General features: G+C 39.1%; 2 protein-coding genes, 1 non-coding gene and 1 pseudogene across 3 annotated transcripts; all 4 read right to left on the bottom strand.

The window, feature by feature from the left end:
* Nucleotides 1-2,232: 2,232 nt before the first annotated feature.
* On the bottom strand, nucleotides 2,233-3,129 carry LOC126792494 (uncharacterized). Its single transcript, XM_050518905.1, has 2 exons — nucleotides 2,704-3,129; nucleotides 2,233-2,619 (listed from the first exon to the last, which is right to left on the bottom strand). Exons 1-2 carry the CDS (start codon nucleotides 3,127-3,129, stop codon nucleotides 2,233-2,235), a joined length of 813 nt encoding a protein of 270 aa, XP_050374862.1.
* Nucleotides 3,130-3,448: 319 nt separating this feature from the next.
* Nucleotides 3,449-10,000, bottom strand: LOC126792493 (uncharacterized; annotated as a pseudogene).
* A 1,645-nt stretch (nucleotides 10,001-11,645) lies between these two features.
* On the bottom strand, nucleotides 11,646-17,059 carry LOC126791292 (microtubule-associated protein 70-1-like). The gene is made up of 11 exons (XM_050517727.1): nucleotides 16,512-17,059; nucleotides 16,310-16,395; nucleotides 15,657-15,722; nucleotides 15,378-15,548; nucleotides 15,073-15,243; nucleotides 14,771-14,926; nucleotides 14,514-14,660; nucleotides 14,335-14,406; nucleotides 13,716-14,240; nucleotides 13,415-13,602; nucleotides 11,646-12,118 (listed from the first exon to the last, which is right to left on the bottom strand). The coding sequence occupies exons 1-11, from the start codon at nucleotides 16,750-16,752 to the stop codon at nucleotides 12,079-12,081; spliced, it is 1,863 nt and encodes a 620-aa protein (XP_050373684.1). The 5' UTR covers nucleotides 16,753-17,059; the 3' UTR covers nucleotides 11,646-12,078.
* Nucleotides 17,060-17,357: 298 nt separating this feature from the next.
* On the bottom strand, nucleotides 17,358-17,430 carry TRNAK-UUU (transfer RNA lysine (anticodon UUU)). Its single transcript has one exon. It is a non-coding gene; the product is annotated as a tRNA-Lys (tRNA).
* Between the last annotated feature and the right edge of the window lie 2,549 nt (nucleotides 17,431-19,979).

Below are 19,979 nucleotides of genomic sequence, written 5' to 3'. Positions count from 1 at the left end.
CTTCTTCCGTCATAACCTCATTTCCTCTTGCTTCAAAATCGTCATCATCAGTTTCATCACTCCATCGTCTCCTTGCAATATTCATAGTAGTTTTGGGAACGAGTGGGATCTCCTCTGTATCTGTTGCATTTGCAAACTGATTGGTCTCGGGACTCTCCGGGACAGCGTTCATATTATACTTTTCTTCCTGAACAGGAACACTAGTAGTAGGAGCACCAAGGAAAATTGCTTCACCATTTGACTCATTCTGTTCTTCTTCCATAACAGCCTCATTTCCTGTTGCTTCAAAACTGTCGTCATCATTACTCTTTTCGTGGTTCAAAGTAGCCTCTGCCCCGGAAACTTGTGGGATCTCCTTCACATCAATTGCATTCGCATATTGATTTGTCTCCGGAACTGCATTGAGATCATCTATTTCCTCAACAGGAAGAGTGGCAGACACAACATTAGTACCAGGAACAGTTTCTGCCTCTGCATTATTATTGTTGACGTTGTTATCCTTCTCAAGAGCCAACTCCACATTCTTGTTCATCTCTTGATCGCTGGTTCTAATTTCCTTGGAGGAGAATGGTAACCTGATAGGGACCTGTCCAATGAGAATTTCCGAACCGGTACTAGAGGAGATAGACGCTGCGGCAGCAGATTGATCCACATTATTGATCACTGGTGCAATCTTTTCAATCCTGCCCATCTTTAAGATTGCGCAGTCCAGTCGCATCCCAAGAATAGCGACTGATTGGGCTTTGTCGGACTTTTTAGACGTCGACACCTGCTTTGCCCTAGAAACTGCAGGTTGTCTATTATTACCAGGACGACCTTTTTTAAATCTTATTGAATTGGCTAGCTCGAGTTGAGCGTTTCTCAATTTCATAGCTTCCTCCTCGGCCTCCTTTTTTTTCTTCTCGGCCTCCGCCTTCTTCCTCTCCTCTCTGTCCTTGTTCTTCTCCTCCTTCTTTTGCTCTGCTGCTAAAATGTCATCGGGCTCTGTTGGTGGAGCCATGAAATTACAGAGGTTTTTTGCTGAGAAAATAGACCACACTGAAGTCTGATTAATTCTGGATTGATATTGAGGTGTGATTACTAATTAAGGATTGAATGACCTCTGGTGGTTTTATAGAGTTGAGACGGACTCAATCCATTTTTGAGAAGGAGGAGACTGACTCAATCCTTAACCAGTGAGGATTGGAAATCATTGTCCTTTATTATTTAGGATTTTCTCTTTCATTGTCCTTCAGAGAAAACGATTTTGTTTCCTTGATAGATGAGGTTTTCCTTATGGCTTCCAATCCTTAATCAGTATTACAAATCCTTCATGACTTTTCTCTTCTTCAATTTCAATTGTTCGTATAGAAAACACATATATGGGATGACAAGTAGTGATATATATATATAGTGCATGCCTACTATGTCTTATCAAGCGTATACTGAGCTGTAATTGTAGAAATACTTGTAATTAAGTAATTGGAAACCCCAACATAAACCCAAGATATTGCAAGAACTAACACTGCTCTTAATAGTGCGAGAACTCTTGTTTGATCTGGTTTGCCCAGAGATAATTCAGGGCTTGTGAAGAGTGAAGACATAACCGACTTAGCACCACTAGTTAATTAACACCATCTTTGCCCGAGCAAGAATTTGCCTATATTGGGATAATAGTTGTTTCTTACTGAACTGTTGAGCATTTCTCAAGCTCACTGGTTCCTTCAATTCTATGCAACTCCAACTTAATTTCTGTTTGCTGGATATATGACACTGTTTCTATTACGTTTGCAGTGTCGCATTTCATTTGTCAATATATTAAGTTGACGCAGAGCTTTGGCCGGTAGCCATGTCAGTCAGTCAGCATGTCGATAATGTTGTCATCGGAAAATTCTATCGACATGTTTCACAACTTTGGATCAGAGTTTCCCCAGAAACCCTAGCTAGCTAGAAACTACAGCTACGTACTAAACACTAACCATATATGTAGTTACCAGCTTTAGATCTGATCTTCCCGAAACCTTAGCAAAGTACACTTGCTAAACCCTCATTAACCAGCAAACCACACTATCTCCGATCCCCTTCAAAAACCGAAAAACTACACTATCTCATGTTTCGATTCATGCTCAATGGTTCAATAACATAACAGCATTTAACATTTTAGTCATTGTTGACCCAAAATCTCATAGTTTTTTTAATAAAAACAATATATCAATACCGTTGCCCTAAATACATCGCTACTAGACAAAAGAATTAGAGCTTCCAATTCTTAATAAGGAGCTTGCTTAAAGCTATATAAATCAGATCATCAGAAAAAGCTATATAAATCAGAATGCTGGAAACCAACGCCAACGAAACAACTCCGAATGATGGATAGCTTACGAAGGGTTCTTCTGCCTTGCTTTTCTTCTTCCTTTTCCTCTTCTCTCTTTTCTTCCCAACTACCGGGGTTTCTTCAACTCTTTTGGCCTCCAAGTGTTGCTCCTCCACCCACCAACGTTCAGCACCAAACCTGCTTTCATCACATTTTTCTTCAGTTGTACTTGCAGCTTCTTCAGCTCTCTCCGCCTCTACGTCTTGCTTCTTCTCAGACTCATCACTTTCGTCATCAGATCCACTTTCTTCATCAGTTTCTGGTTCCTTAAGAAGAAGAGTAAATTTATTATAACCTTCCTTTCTTCTCGCTTAGGCCTTCTTATCTCTGATCTTCTTGGTTCCTTCTGCCTCTGACGCCTTCTTATTCTCTGCCTTGGGAGGGTTTGCTCCTCCTGCTTCAACTTTATGCTCCTCGTCATCATTACTGTTCTTTGCCTCTGGACCCTCGATGTTCATCAAATACGTACATGGATTGGTCTCCGGGACATCGCCGGTTTTATCTCCTTCAGAGTGCACGCTAGTGATGCTTTCGGCTTCTGGACTCGTCGTGCTCATAGTCTCAGTGGTAGCAGATGTACCAAGAACAATTGCTTCAACTTCAGTTGCCACAAACTTGGCCCGAGTAAGAAGTCGCCGATTATGCTCAAGTCGAGCTTTCCTGGGTTCCTTCTCGGCCATCTTGTTTTCCTCCCCAGCATCTGCCTCTATGGCCCTGTTCTTCTCCTCTTTTTGATCTGCTGCACGATTGTGAGGCTGGTCGTTTGTTACAGCCATGAAATCACAGAGGTTCCGAAATTCTAATACCAACTTACTAAGGATGTTTCCAGCGGTTTATAGAGTGGAGTACCGAAAAATCAGTCGGGGTTGGACTAATCAGTGTCGAAAAAGATCCACTCTATATCTCTCCTAGCATAAATAAGGATTGAGTTTTTTTAAATAAATCAGATTTTCCTTTACGAGTACTACTGGATTTAAGATGCGTGATCAAGATAGATTTGATCTCTTTCTATAAACAGATATCACTACAGAAAATACATCGTTTCCCTGAATCTTCCCACTACACCATACAACCTTCACAACCTCCACAACCTCGTATCAACAGCAAGAATACTTAAATTAGAAAAACAAATATTTTCCTCAGGACTTTCTGCACAGGCATGAAAGAGCACATACAATAACAGAAGGAATCAAGACAACCTTGAATGAACACGAAGAGACAAAAAGAAGTTGATTGTGTTCAATATCAATAACTATTTCAAAGGCTTTGCTCTTTGTGCCTTGGCATCTTCTGTACATACGGCCGGTGTGTATAGAGCCAACCACTAGGAGGTTCCTATCGATCTGTTAGACCTGTTCACTTCCCTTGAGAATATTATACTTGCAGAGAGGACATGTTGCATTCATCTTAAGCCATTTCACAATGCAATTAGCATGGAAATGATGGTTACAGGGTAGAGTGTGAAGATCTGCCCCATCCTCATACTGGCTGAGACATATACAACATTCCTGAGAAGACAGCAACAAGCATCAGAAATATCCGGAGCAAAGAAGTGCATGAACTGAATATTCGTAGAATGCAATGGAAATGTGAAGTGCTTATACAATTTAGTATGTGGAAGATGCTCATTCATCAATTTGCTTTCATGAAACAACAGATGCAAATGAAATAAAATAAACTAATTTGAAAATGTTATAGGGTGTATGCTCATCATCACACATTAACTTCTAAACTTTTCAACAAAATAAATATAATATGCTCCTAATGTCGCATTATGGGTTCCAGAATTGAACAATATACTCAACAAATAGTAACTTGATGTCGTAAACATACTGCATCCTCGGGTAAAAGAATACGCTCGACTGCCAGATGGCCACTGGTTGTTTCCATCGGAATCATTTTCCCTGCTCCTACACTAGACTTTTCCTCGTCTGATATCCTAAATTTGTATTTTGGAAGAATACTGAGATCTGCTTCAGATGCACCTTCCTACAATGAACATACAAGGAAAAACAAGATAAGCCCCTTCATCAATGCTGTCTTTTAAAAAAACAATTGATGCTTAAAGGTCTGTCTTCATACCTGTCCAGCCACAGCATAAAGAATTGCAATGATGCATGGCAAACAGCAACAAAGAGCAATTCCAATCAAACATGCCAGAACAACACAGAAGATGGCAAAGAAGACGTCAAATGCCAGGAAAACCACAGATAACCTGCATGAATTAGAGGCGAAATCCTTAGTTGTTTTAGACTTAACAAAGATTGATTGTGGTCTAGGTCTAGACACACAAGGCCCAGGCTCAGATTGATTTCATGATAAAATCAGTACATAGCCGTACTATTAATTTTGCACTTATACCGCTGTGGCCGCTTAAAAAGATGACAAATTTTGTTTCAACAATAAACATCAGTTACAATGACAGAACAGTCTTTTGGTAAAATTTTAGATGAAGAAATATGTCTGCCATCATGGCATGCAGGTCAGTGCATATATTGTATACTGAGGAAAATTCTGATTTGATTGGATAAAGAAATACCAGTACAAACGTGGAGCATTTTGCAGAAGCATATCACCACCGGAGACTACCCAATAAAAGCCAACTACCCACCAGAGAAGGGATGCCATTGTGTTGACTGATTCACATCGTTTAGAGACACTATGCCATACAATTCAAAGACTAATGTCAGTCAGAAAGTAGTGAACCCTGAACATATATGTTACAGAAGCAAAACATGGAACGAGCCAGGAAGTACAATAGGGAAGCAGTCACAGTACAACAACAATGGTAGACGGTAAATTAGTAGTAAGTTTTTTTTTCAAGTGTTGGAATTATTTTGTATTGAAAAATGAACACAGGGGTGGACATCCTGATGTACTGAACTGTAAAGCCAAGATACCAAGTCCCGTGGTTACCTATAGTAATACCAGGATTCTTTATGGGATCACTATAATCATCTTAAATTATAAACAGGATGAGACATCCTAATGTCTCCAAACCAAGTGATTCCAAATTCCATTCCTATTTCAGTTCATGAAGAGACATCCTTATGTCTCCAGTATCACCGACGCACTTCACCATAGAACTGAACAAGTGAATACAATTCCACTAAAGTGAGCTCAATTTAGACGAATCGGTTGCTTATAGTGACATAATTGATCATTATAAACAGCACACAGTTTCCTTTCCAGCTCAATTAAGCACATAATACACAGTTTAACAAGATGAACCAACATCCAATAGTCCAATACAACTAGTCAAACTCAATTTCAACCATTACAGTTTTCGAATTGTCAAAATGTAAGGCAATTCTGATTCCTATATACCTGGAACGAATCGGAGCCCCGAAATCCGTGACCGCTTCATCATTAGAATCATTAGCATCGACCTCGGAGCTGTGCTGCTGCACCTCCGGACCACTCCGCCCTCTCCGGCTAGTCCTCCTCCGGTACTCAACCCACACCAGCGCCACGTGGACGAAGCACTGCAGCGCGTAGCCGCATATCCACAGCCGGATCGGCGTGTTCGGCCGCTCGTCCCGGGTCAGAAGCAGCATCACCACCGAGACCACCACGAACGCCGTGTTCCACATCATGTCCAGCGCCACCACCGGCTTCGAGTACCCCCAGTCGGCGCGGCGCTCGTCCAGCTCGCGCGCCGCCGTCTCCCTGACCAGCATGGACGGGCCGCGGCGGCCCGTGGCCCGGCCGAGGAGCATGGCCAGCGTGGCCTGGCGGGTCGGGGAGGCGAGGTCCGACGACGAGTCGCCGCTGCTCCCCTGGCGCAGGAGCAGAAGCGGCGCGCGCGACTCGGTAGCGGAGGAGGCGGATGACATGGTCGTTGAGAATTGAGGTTGAGGGAATAAAATTGAGAAGGGGTTCAGAGGAAGAGAGGCATGCGTAAAATTGAAGAGGTGTGGTTTTACTATTAACTTTAACTTAAGAGAGGTGAGCTTAGTAGTGGTTCTGTGAGAGTCTACGAGTCTCTTCTCTTCTCTTCTGTGTTTGAATGGTGGATGAAAGAGTCAGAGAGGGGCGGTTTTTCGTTGTGATTACCGTACTCCGTTTCGAATTGGCCTTTTCTGTTCTTCTGTAAATTAATTAAATTTTTTAAATTAAATTTCTAACATGTTAAAGAAAATACCTTCTTCTTTTTTTGGGTTCGAACCATAGACTTCCTATAGTACTAAATACTAAATGCAACGTCCGCCCCTCATTTGTGGTCTAACATGTTTCTGCTTGATAAATTTCATTGAGTTAATAAAAATAGTTTTGCGCCGAGTTAACAGTCACACAAATTTAAGAGAAAAAAATAATTCCTCCAAAATTAGTTGAAAGAAAGTGAGTTTTGCCACAACATTCTCACCATTCAGTCAAAAATAGGAAGCAAAACAAAGTTTTATAATAAATTAGATAGTTTGACCATATTTAATGAATTTCCGGCTATTATTTTTGGATTTATAATCTATATTTTAGATTGAGCATGACTTTGATGTTTTAATATATGACAAGGACTTTGAAACTAATTCTCTCACTGATTCATTTTTATTGGATACACATGTATTTTTACCAAGTTAGGTATGATCAAAGTCCTTATCATAGTCTAAAGAAGGAACCAAAATTTCCATCACTCCACCGAAAAATTAAAAATGTTTTAATTAGTAAAAGAATAATATGATGTCGTTCTCTGAAAAATTCCTCCACCTATGTAATTAAAAAAAAAATCCTCCACCTAATGTTCAATGGCTTCGTAACCCCGGTTGTGTCCTGTTGTAACGACATCACACGTGCCCGTGGTAGGACAGCACGAGTAGTATCGAGCATTACGTCATCACTCTATCTCTGTCGTATGGAGACTCTGAATGTGGCGCGCATTGTCGTTTCACTTCAGCAACAGAGCCTTTGTCAAGACAAAAGTGTTGACTGTCGACAGATTGAGATGACTTTCCATGCAAGCTTCTCATCTTCCACAGCCCAGCTACAGAAAAAGAACACTTGCTCACAGTGTTCTTCAGCAGCACAGTCACTTAGTCTATAAGGGCAATCCTTCTTCGAGCAAATGGACACACAAAACGACTCCACTTGAAGGTGATCCCCGAAATCTCGAATGTTCCCATCGCAGAGTTCATTTGCGAGTTTTGCAGATAATATATGGAGCAGATCGTGTGTTGAAGAAAGAGGCAGACTGGTGCTTCTGGTTGCTTGATTCTCTTGCGAGTTGCCGATGTGAGCAGGACAGCAGTATGCAAACTGGAGTTGGTGCTTCTTTTCTCCTAACATGAGCGGGAGTTCATCTTGGTGCACTACCTTGGCCTTTTTGTTTTTCTCCATAACCAAGATCCCTTCGGCTGCCCTATCATCACTTACTTACAGTCGCGAAATGGATTTTTTGTTACTCGAACTTGAATCTTGTTCTGAGCAGCTTGTAGAAAACTTGGAAGTTTGGATTTGAGCAACTTCGGACAAATGCATCAGAAGCTACTGCTGTTGCATAGTGGGTGGAAGGAATTGACACAGTCTCATTATTTGCAGGGTCATAGCATGGAATTCCCAGTTCAGATTGAATTTTTCCTTTCAGAGTAGACATCTTAGATTTCTCACCATGGACAAGTATCACGTGCTTGGGAGAAAGAAACTTCACCCGATCCATAATCCCTTTCCCATCTGAATGAAAACTGAAAGCCAATTGATGAATCTGGCAATGCGAAGAAATCACATTATGAATAAACTCATATCATAACAACAGAAATAATATGAAGTAAGCGAAAGAGATAAACCTGGCAGCGAACATCAAATCAGTTTTGGTGTTGTGTCCTATGGCCCCAGGCACAGCATACCTATAAAAGAAGAGGAAACAATCACTAAATGTTCAACCTGGCATACATATGAACAGATAACCACAAGAACATTGTTGCTTTAATGTTTAGAAATCAGTAGAGATGTTGTAGGAAGCTCGGCTTACCAGCTAGCTTGAACAAATGTTCGACAATTTTCTTTGGTTTTAATAATAGTAATCACCGTCTGGGTTTCAACCTAGAGTATATTACTAATGTATGCAATGAATTCTAGATTTGGAAAATACATAATAGAGAAGGCAGTTACCCTGACATCGCAACAAGATTCTTTTCTGAAGGAGCCCACTGCTTGAAAACCTCGAGTGAAAAACCACCAATGATCTTCCCTGGTGTGGCAAACAGAACACAAGGTCCACGAGCATCTAACATAGACCGTTCAAATTTGTGAACTGCAGCATTCAAACTCATGAAAGTAAGATGAAGAAATTATCAAACTATTCTCTATGGTAACTATTCATATCAATTTGCAGAGTTAATATGATTCAAGATAGTATCATGTCATTCAATCAATAACTTTTGATTGTTTATGAATCCAAAGGAAGAAGATTGTTTTACTATTTTTAGAGATCCTTGCTTGAAAGCTTGAACCAAGGAAGATAACCAGTACCAACACATGAATGTTTCTTGTGTTTGTTTTTAATATCCATTAAAAATCCAAAGTAAAACTTATGGAAAGGCAATACATATAATATTTTACTTATTTTTGTCAGAAAAGGTAAAATACAGCAACTGAGATATCCAATAGTTTTCCCTCTCACTTTCCATTTTCTACCTTATTTTCTCTGTTCATCAATATTTCATATTGCTACTGGATGAAGTAATACCTCTTAATTAACCTATCCACTTGAAGTCCTAAACAAACACGTCAGAAACTACTCCGTTACCTCTTAGCTAACATGTAAAAAAAATTACCATTCTTTAAATCAAATACATTCTGTGTGAAGCATGTTTCTTTGATTCTCTGGCTGGTCCAACTGATGAGCATCTTATAATAAATATTGGCCTGACGAGTCAAAGCTGCAAGAACATCAGTAGAAAATTGATATCAGCAAAAAATTTCCTGATGGAGAGAATAACATTTATGTACGAGGAGAAAAAACTGCAAACTTGCTGAGAAGTAAATAGGAACCTTTAAATTCATGCGCTCCCAGTAATCTTCCAATAAGATACAAAGCTCCAATATAGTATTAGATTACTATCAGCGAAACTTCGAATCCAAGACAACTGGAAAATTACATAATCAAGACTAAGAAAAGCATTCTAAATTCAAAATAAGAATTTGTAGAACCCAGCATTATTGTATTTGTCTCTGGTTTTTATAAGATAGGTAAATTTTACAAGATTTCATTTCCATGAGATCAACTCTATGAATACATATCCACTTTTCTAGATCTATACATGTTAAAAGGAATCAATAAGTTAAATATGCTGATTAATGCAACTTTCAGGACCAAACTGTTTTAACTTTTCTATTCATTCGATCAATACAGTAGCGCAGCTCTCTATTTCTCTGATTTTACTTCTTCAAAGCTCTCACAAACTTCTTAACCTATAGCATGCTTCTTTACACTTCTTTAACTAAGACATTACAAGAGTGAAGTTCATATACTGAATACTGATAGCTTAAGGCTAAGCAATCAGAAATCATAACCTGAGCTTTTCCCAGAGCATTGGAAGAAATTAGTACTTTTCCCCCACCAGCAACACAAGTATGAACCTGTAGAATATAATGGATGATAAAAATAAACAAATTCAGAGACAAACACAGGACAAAGTTGAAATTAAGAGACAAACTCTAATGATGAACATCTGATACACAGAATCTGAAATAACACAAGTAAAGATCAATAGATACCAGAATGTAATTGCAGACATGCATTAGGATAGGCCACAAAAGAACAGACACGTAAAAGAAGGAAAATGCACACAGTTCCCATACTCTGTAATAACAAGGTCCAAACTCAGTCGATCAATTTGAGCTGCTCCAAGATGTCTATCTGGTGTCATATTATAGTCTCCTGTGTACACCATAGCTGCGTCTCCCACCTTTGCATAAAACATTTCAGCTCCAAGAACCTTACAAGCATAAAAAAAACAAAAAAACAGCAATGATCAGAATCTCAGGACTGAAAACAAATCGAGCAAATGACAAACACGAAAAGCCTTACGTGTCCTGCGTAGTACGCACGGATTTGAAGATCCTTATCAACCTGCACCGTCTGCTTCAGATCCACAGCTATAATAACTGCACTCCACAAACCACAACAGTCAGCTCCGAAAACCACCAAAACCTTTTTTTAACCATCATTTCCATACGAAACTCAAAAACTTGACACAAACCTAGCTAGCCTTTTTGTATTCAGAAAATTCATCAATCAACCTTAAAGTCATGGCTGCTCCTGAAATTGGCCACAATGGTTTGTTTACCTCCTCTGATATCAGTTTCGAAGAAACCAACAAAACACTACACAGACTGAGCATACAATCGTTTTCGAGTCTTAAATCCAAGGAAAAGAAGTGATGACGGAGGAAACTAGTGCTCTTCCTCAATGGAAACAAGAACCGTGATGTGGAAAGATCACATCCGATCTCTCTCTACTTGGAAAATTGTAAAACAACCTGTATAATCAATTATTTGTTTCTGCACAATCCACATGGGCTTCCTTCTGGATCGAAAATAGAGGTACGGCTGCCTGGTTCAAACTGGGAAAGTGTTGGGGCACTCGACACAGATTACACTAGAAGAAAACGCAAGGACTCTATTCCTTATTGTAAGTAGCACTCACAATTTGAAGGCAAATTGAAGACGCTGCGTAATCATATCAAACACCCATTCCAACTCGTCAATCATAATTATACTACTACACAGCTTGTCAATCATATCAACACCCATTCCACAAAGGAACATAATCCTAAGAAGACAAGGCTAGTGGTGGAATTCTGGTTAAGCTATTATCGACCATCCTTCTAAAATTCGTGAACCACACTGAGATGAACATTTTTAAAACCCGGGAATCGGAAACACGCTCCTCACATCAGTTGCAGTTTTGAACCACATTAAGCTGTGAAAGACTTGAGAGTTGCAATTTGAGAGCACATATTCAAAAGCCTACATTCAACATTCAGAAATTGCAGCTTAGACAAGAACTGACCAACATATTGACAAGCATTCTGAAACCGTTTGAGTGCACTTTCTTTTCTGCCCCACGGAAATAAGAATATTACCCAAAATTTGAGTAGAAAGGCAGGCCGGATAAGAAGGCTGTCTCGATCCTATTTGCCCGTGTGCACATCTCTAAAAATGGAAGCTGATGTTTCATTTCAGACAATCAGTACATAGTATTGACATTTTGCTCAGCCCTTAAGTTCGGCATGATTAGCGAAACGACTACCTTAAACTTAGCATACCACATATATATATATAACCAACAGTGGACTATAGATGAATTAACACAACCACAAAAGATCTGATCTTGATCTGGTTACAAGAATATGAACAAACAATCACACTAACTGCAATTACAAATATAAACTGCAAAATGGAGAACAAAGTTAAAAAGCCAAATACGCTACCTATACAGCACACAACCATTGCCCACTCACAATACCTCACAAAAGGTTAGCCCAAAGTCAACAGTCTCCTTCCCTTTCTCTTTCTTGGCTGATTTCTAAGCAAGGGAATACCAATCTATGTCAAAAGCACACCGCTTTCTCAGAGCTCTATCCCTTTTCCGGATTTTCTCTCTTGCCAGCGTTGGCATGCCAACTACTATCACAGTACGGGGGTAGGGGACATTAAATAGGTAGTAATTGGAAGGAAGAACAAGGCACGTGCACTAAAACCTTTCTGCAGCTGCAATTGTGATTTTGTTATTGGGTGCTGCGTGTCAACCCTCCTCGTGACAGACCTCTGCACGACATCAGAAACAACTTAACTTTTGCTCTCACCATGCAGAAACCATCATTAGCAATCACAATAAAAGTTTAGCATAAGCCTTAACATGAATAACGATGAAGAAACAAGGAACAAGATATTCTGGAAATAAGTTGGACACAAGCATCCAGCCTTAAAAGCTGGCTCATCATTGAAGAGGGGGAAATTAGACTAAGGTAGCAGATGTACAAGAGTACTCAAAATCGATTGGTAAACACATAATGGATAAACACACTTCAAACATAAAAAAAAAAAATTGGATTGGGCAAGGAGGCCAAATTTGTCCCAAAAAAAACCCGCATTATATTTCAAATGAAATCAGGATAACACAATATAAAAATCTTTTATTTGTGATTCCCTTATTTCAAGAACTCAGAGGAGGAATGCTCAGGTGGCAATAAAAACTACATCAAACAATAGGGTTCCCAGTCCTCTTAGTCAGGCACTAACAGTAGGGTTCCCAGATGATCAACTCTACAATCATGACTAAGGGAGTAACTCATTTTCTTGGAACAGGATGAATAGATGCATGTCCCTATCCTGTATGTATGTGATCTGTATTTCCTAGTGTATTACGGGGAAGGGGATTACATATAAGGTGATTGCCAACATGATTTCAGCTTTCACACCTTAGGTTTGGCAGATATAGTGATACAGAAAACTACACGAGTTTTAGTGGTGGGTGCTGGATGACTATAGATCAAGACTCCGGTCACTATGCATCAATCTCACTCTATGCAACTGGTTTCTACCATCTCATTTGGATTAAAGGAAGAACCAAATTGTTAAAGAAGGCTTTATCACAGAAAAAAGTTTTTGTTCCTTCCAACTTGAGGGTTACTCAACCCCACTTGATATTTCAAAGATAAACACATATTCTATATCCAAAATTCCAGCCTGGAAGACAGGTATCTGGTGTGCAAAACTATAGGGCCTAGTTGACCTAGATTCTGGTGTTCGTAAGCAGCCTCACAAGGAAATAACCATGGAACTGAAACCCAACATATAGACAAAAACTTTTAAAGATGACATGTAGGCAGGAACTACATGTAAATTGCATAATATGTAGAATTAATGCCTCCACTATTGGTCTCAGAAAAAGAATTTCTTAAAAACTTAACAGTTTTCTGTTATAAGTTTCTACTGAACTAAAAGAAATTTGCAAGACGACTGTTGATGGTATAGTTGTATAGTTAAATAAAAATTTTGATTTATTTACTACTAACCAACAAACTTGAAGATGTAGAACTAGTTAGGTCCACTATTGATTACCTTCCAGAAAGCACTTGAGCACTGCTGACAGAGGTTTTGGCACTACCAAACCGCTTGGCCCTATTGTCTTGTTCTTTGTCCACACGCATGGCAGCTACCTCCTTCTCCATAGCTGCAACCTCTCTTCTCATTTTCCTGGCCTCGACCTCCATTGCTTTAGTCAAGGTGTCTACCTTCTTGGCTAACATCTGAACAAAAAGATTGAATATTAAAAAAATATATATTAAGATCAGAATGACAAGAATCACAAACAATTAAATCAGAGTATAACATCAGATGACTATTGGAAAGAAAAATCAACCTCAATGGCATCATCCTTGTCTTTCAGGCTTTGATCCTTCTCATGGCCAGCTTTCCTTAAAGCTACAACCTCTTTCTGTAGCAAATCATACAAAACTCCTGGGACATTATCCTCTGTATCCACTGTTGAGAACTCAATTGGCTTATCATCTGAAGTTCCTTTCCAGTTATTTTGTGCTTCCCCATCCTTGGATCCCTCACAAGATTGGTTGACTGAGAAATTGGAGCTAGCACCATTTAATGACACCTTGCCCCTGTCCAGTGATCTAGTACCACCATCAAATGATTTCGAAGTGCCCTTAGCATGCTTCAAGACTGAACTGGTGCTGGACGACAGAGATCTGACTGGTGTCCTCTTGGATAAAAAGCCATTGGAAGATAATTTTGGAATGGTATCCGCTCCACCGAGAGACTGACGTCGAGAGGGTCCATTGCTTGTACTTCTTCCCTCTGTTGTACTTCGACTAATACCAGAAGATCCTCTCACACTCTCTTCAAGCACTTTAAGTCGCATATGATATTTTTCCTGTCAGATTTAAGATAGGAATTTTACTCAACATATCCCTCCCGAAAAAAATCTAAAACAATTTGGATATAGGTTGTAGAAAAAAAGTTATTACTTTCAACTGAGCTTCTGACTTGGCAGCCCTTTCAGTTATGGCAAGCTTATCCCGAAGTTGCTGCATTTCTCCCTGTAAGAACAGAGTTCAGTAATTATAGGAAACAGTAGAAATCAAATACTTAAGTTATCCCCTCAGAGCCAAGACTAACAAAAAAAAAACAGAAACAGAAACAGTACCTGCAAGAATCTCCGCTCTTCAAGCCATTGCTTTACAGGCATCACTTTATCGTTAGAATCTTTCCACTCATTTGCTACCACTACAGCTACTCTGTTTGCTGTTACTTTTGCACGGGCCAATTCCCGGTCTAGAGTTTTTCTTTCCTCCTGAGAAACACAAAAAGAACACCAGCTCTTGAGAATGCTTTCAGCTACACAATACATGTAATATACAAGCAACCGCCACAACTGAGGTTTTAAATATGCAAGGCACTTACATTCATCTCCTGAAACTTCCGCTGGTAATCCCTGACAGCATTGGCTGCAGCACCACCAGCAAGAACTGCCTCTTCCAACTCCCGCACAGTCTGTGTAAGCTTTTCAACCTCGGCAACTTTTTGTCTATGCATTCTATCTAAAATTCTGTTTTCTTCCTATCACACAGAAGCAATAGATATATAAATTAGCCTAGTTTGAAATTAAAAGAACCTTTGAATAGAAAGTTCAGAACACTGCCACCAAAATAACTATATGTTTAAATGTACTTCAAAAAGAATATCACAGATTATTTTCAAGTTACCTGACAAATTTCAATCTGTTTCATCAACTCTTGGTTTTTATTTTGAAGGTCATCCACCATGGAGGCCTTAACCAAGGCAACTTCAACAGTCCTTTCAGCATCAAGTAAAGCTGCTTCTTTTGATTTGGTAAGTCGATCCAAAGCTTTGTTATCATCTTGAAGCTTTGCAATCTGTAAAGAGTAGGGACCAAAAGTTCACTAGTCAACGACAACTATGAGTTTACCATAAAAATTCTAGTTCGGCTAGCTAACACTTGAAAAAAAAACTGTCGTGTTACTCATATATGTAAGGACAAGATAAGTACCTCTTGCCGAGCAAGCTTAAGCTCAGCCTCTAGAGGTGCAAGAATGGCTTCTATTGGAGGCATATCATCATCTTTCTGAGCAGCATGAACCCTACGCAGAGTAGCTTCAGCTGCAAATTGAGCTGCCATAGATGCTTTCTTCTCATCATTGATCTTCTTTATTTCAAGATTCTGCAATATAGTTTGTTACAATTAGCATTGCCATAAGAAGTCAGCACAGCTATAGCACACGTAAGTAAGCAGAAGATTTCAGATGAGTCAAAAGGCCGCCAACATTACCTTGCTTTCTAAAAGAGATTCTGTTAACTTAAGCTTCTCATCCACCTTTGACAGTTCATCACTGAGCTGCAATGTAAAGAAAACACAGATTAACAAAATAACCAAAGTAATGTTATATATATTTCAACAAAGAACAGAACTCGTGTAAAATAAAATACTGTCATATATTCAATATGTTAGCCAACCATAAAACTGAATTCCACATTATATCTCAAAATGCTTGATACCAATTGTTTTATCTTTATAACTTTCCCTACATATGAAATGCACCGCAGGTAAATTTAAACTGCACGTAAGTTTTTGCTGAATTAGCAACTACTCTGCTGGTCCTAGCGATTTTAACATCTAAACACGTTGCTTAGTCCTTTATATAAGGTACTCAAATGAATGTAGATAAATTACCAGAGAATAGATTCCGCGTTTCATAATTAATATAAACCAGGCATCTCGCAAGTCCTATGGCTAAAACTAACCTTTCAGTACAAAGAAATTTAACTAAATAGGGAAATAACATAAAAGACTCAAATGGAAGACCAAAACAGCTGATTGATACTGATGACAATTTTGTTACACATTAACTTTATACACAAATATTGTTGTTATAATAATAATTTAAATTAAATTAGGAAAAATCAGTGTAACAGAAAATTAACCTCTTCAACAGCTTTTTCCCTGGCTCTTTCAGAAAGCTTCAGAGCCTTGATCTGAGCCTGAGCCTCTCCCAACTCCCGGTCCTTATCTGCACACAAAAACGACACCAGAAACCGTGAAACGACACTCAAAGTCGGTTAAATCTCAGTGTAACGAGCTCCGAATCTCAGAGGAAAAACCACTAGATCGAGCCGCATTTCTGACCTCTGACTTCATTCTCGAGCCGATTGAGCTCCACCTTGACCGGATCCGAGCCGTGAAGGAGGTTAATGAACTCGTCGCCGTCCATGCTCGGCCGCCTGACCGCCGGTCTCCTCCGCGACGAGCTCTTCCCCTCCTTGAACGATCCCGACACCGTGAGCGGCGGCGGATTGTACCCCTGCGTCAGTCCATTGGAACCAAACTCCGTCATCGGAGACGCTCCGTCGCCCGAAACTTCCTCCATGGAAAACCGATCTGAGAGGTCCTTCACATCCAAATGCAGCTCAGGATCCGAAATGCTAGGGTTTCAAATCTTATGAAAAAGAGAGAGAGAGAGAGTTTGAGGATTTGGGAAGAAAATGTTGAATTGTAGAGAGAGAAAATAGAAAGGGAAAGAGTGTGCGTGTGTAGTAGAGCTTCTCTCTCTAGGATGTGATTTAAATCTGGGCCTGGGGGAGGAGAGAGAGAGAGAGATTAGATTTAGTTTTGATTAAATAAATTGAATGCTGCAGAGGGGAATGGGGACGCTTTGCTGTTAAGCAGGACACTACTGAGAGAGAGTCTCCCTCATTGCTCTGAGAGAGTCTCGATTAAGTAAATTAACGTCTTAAACACTAGTTAATGCGCGCTTCCTTAAACTCACTTACTGAGATTTTTCTTTTGTTGTTTTTTAGCTTCTTCCTTCTTTTTTTTTTCCTATTCGGGTTGAATGGAGTTCGGGTTTGGGCTTATTCGGGTAGGATGCGTAATGTTCACTTTCACGCAAAGGCAAGGAAGGAGCAGCGAATACGATACGTACTAGTGTGGTAGTGGCCGACTACTGTACATAATGCGCACGGATAAAAAGAACGCCGTCTGTGGGAATCGAACCCACGACCACGTGGTTAAAAGCCACGCGCTCTACCAGCTGAGCTAAGACGGCTCACTATCCACCTTATGCACAAAGTATAATCTAGCCGGCAGGGATAAGGTCGAATGGATGGATGAGTTTGCAGTGCAATGATGGATCATGGATGAAGCACCATCGAGTGATTTAGTGTTATTTATATTCATTGTATATTACATGTAAATTGGATTGGTGCATAGTTCAAAGTTATGTTCAAAAAAAAAAATTAGTTCAAAGTTCCAAATGTACGTAAGAATTTGTCCACCACGAATACAGAGACATTATGAAGTTCATGTTCGATTGTACGTATTACCATTTCCTACTTAGCTAATCTATATAAATACTGAAATAGTTAGATTCCTTTGTAATTGACATTTTGTTATCTTTAAACTATGAGTATGTGGAATTAAGATATCTCAACCAACTGTCTAGCATTTTAACTCAAACTAAAGCTTGTAGACCTAATGAACGAATGAGGAATCTTATATATCAATACCTAGCTGGCTGTATAAACCATACAAAAGGTGACAGAGTTCTAACATTTTGCGTGTTCGATCAAATTAATCCAACCAAAAAATTGACACAATAAGTTACAACTTCAAATTACTCCATTGTTAATTTTGGATGCCCTAGGGGTTTCAATTTATAATTTTATTTTCTTGTATAAAAAAAAAACTTATCTCATATATACGCACAGATACTTATTTTCAGACAAATGACTCAATATGAAGCAAACTCTATATTTAATAGAGAATTGTGAATGTAGTTCGAAAGAGGTTTGTAGCTTAATATAGAAAATGCCATTACATCAATATAGCGCCAAGCACTCTCGTGATTAGATCGATGAAGCAAACATTACATATAGAAACATCACGTAGCAAATCGTTAATTTGGGACCAAAAAACATGAGAGTAGGAGATGGTATGCAGATTAATTAGGCCGCTAATAACTGAATAGCAATGGTTTTTGTCAAATTTAGAGAACTTTGATTCACGTATTGTCTCAATAATTAACGCTCACGTATCCTAGTATACATCAACGCGAAAGTACTCGTACTTAAATAAATTTGAGCTTTTAAAGTTATAATAATTATGGATTACAGCATATGTGACAGTGAATATAATTGATAACATATTCTCTAGCACATATGCCTTTGTCAAAGTGTACTATACGTACAACATGCAATGATTCAAACATAATGCATATGAGTCATTGGGTGCTTCAGTGTCATTAAAAGTCGGTGTACTATACGATCACAACCCCTTCAACTCGACTAAATACGTACATATACGGAAGGGAGAGAGACAAACCAGATTCCCTCTTTTTGTTGTTTGATGGAAGATTCAGATTTGCTAATAGCATTAGTTCAAATTGTTAATTAACTAGCAAGTCCCCCGATGAAGTATACTAAAATCTCATAGTTCACTTTTTTGTTCGAGAAAATAAGAGAGAATTTGGAAAAAGAAAAGGCTTGCAACCAGCTTGGCCTAGCCTTTTGAGTTTTGATAACGTTGCTATCCCTTCAAGAATCATACACATTGGTCAAGTAAGATATTTCATTCATCATGAATATTCAAATATTCATGTATACAGATCAAATTTCAGTAGGTTTTAAATGGATTTGAAAGTGAGGGGTATGAGATCTGTGTTCCCTCAACAACCACAACTATGGCTCTCTGATCTTGTTTGCGGTTTAAATTTCTAAAAGATAACCTTCAAACTCATAATCACAAAACCAGAAACAAACACAGCGGCATCGCTGCTTGGGGTTCAAACAGCACAGTGATGATGACACTATACCAAACCCATGCACATGTACGGCTTTTGTGGCGGATTTCACCCATGGCTTCACTTAATTCGGCACCGGCCGGGGACCCAATTCCAGTCTCTCCTCTAAGCTTTTGGCATTGTCTATTAATAAGTAGAATTACGAGTTATGCACACATGGTATGCTTTCATGCGTTACCGATATGAGAACTCGTCATTGAATTTTATGTCTCCTTAAAGATTGTGGAATTCGTGGAAGTAAGGGCAACTCCAACAGTGACATTAAAAATCAAGACCAGTCTCAAAATCAATTTATTCATCTCCAACAACTCAATATAGGGGAGTTAGTCTTATAATTATAAAATTTAGTTCTATTTCAAGTCATTTATCTAAGCATTTTCCAAGACCAAAACTCAAATAGTGATCTATGTCTCACAACAATTATTTTGAATATAACACTCAAATAATAATATATAAAATCGATTATATTGAAAAAAACACTCATTATAAGGCCCTATTGTTAGATATGAGATTTATAAAACTCATGAATAATGCAGTAAGAGTATTCAAAAATGAAAATAGCATCCCCAAATAAGATTTATTGTTGGAATTGCCCGAAGAGGTCGTAGTTTCCGGCTCCGATCCAGGGAGATTTTGATGGTTTTTTTCCAGGCTAATTTAGTTACTACTTTAGGATGTACAATGTATACGTAGCACCACGCCACATGGTACCATGTGTGTGGGAAACATGTGTAGGCCTGTATTCAGACAAGAACTGATGGATTATTGTCAATTTCAGTTCTAGTATTTGATGCGGT

This window comes from Argentina anserina, chromosome 4 (assembly GCF_933775445.1).
Source record: "Argentina anserina chromosome 4, drPotAnse1.1, whole genome shotgun sequence".
NCBI classification, from domain to species: Eukaryota; Viridiplantae; Streptophyta; class Magnoliopsida; order Rosales; family Rosaceae; genus Argentina; species Argentina anserina.
This window is presented reverse-complemented; position numbering and strand designations above follow the sequence as displayed.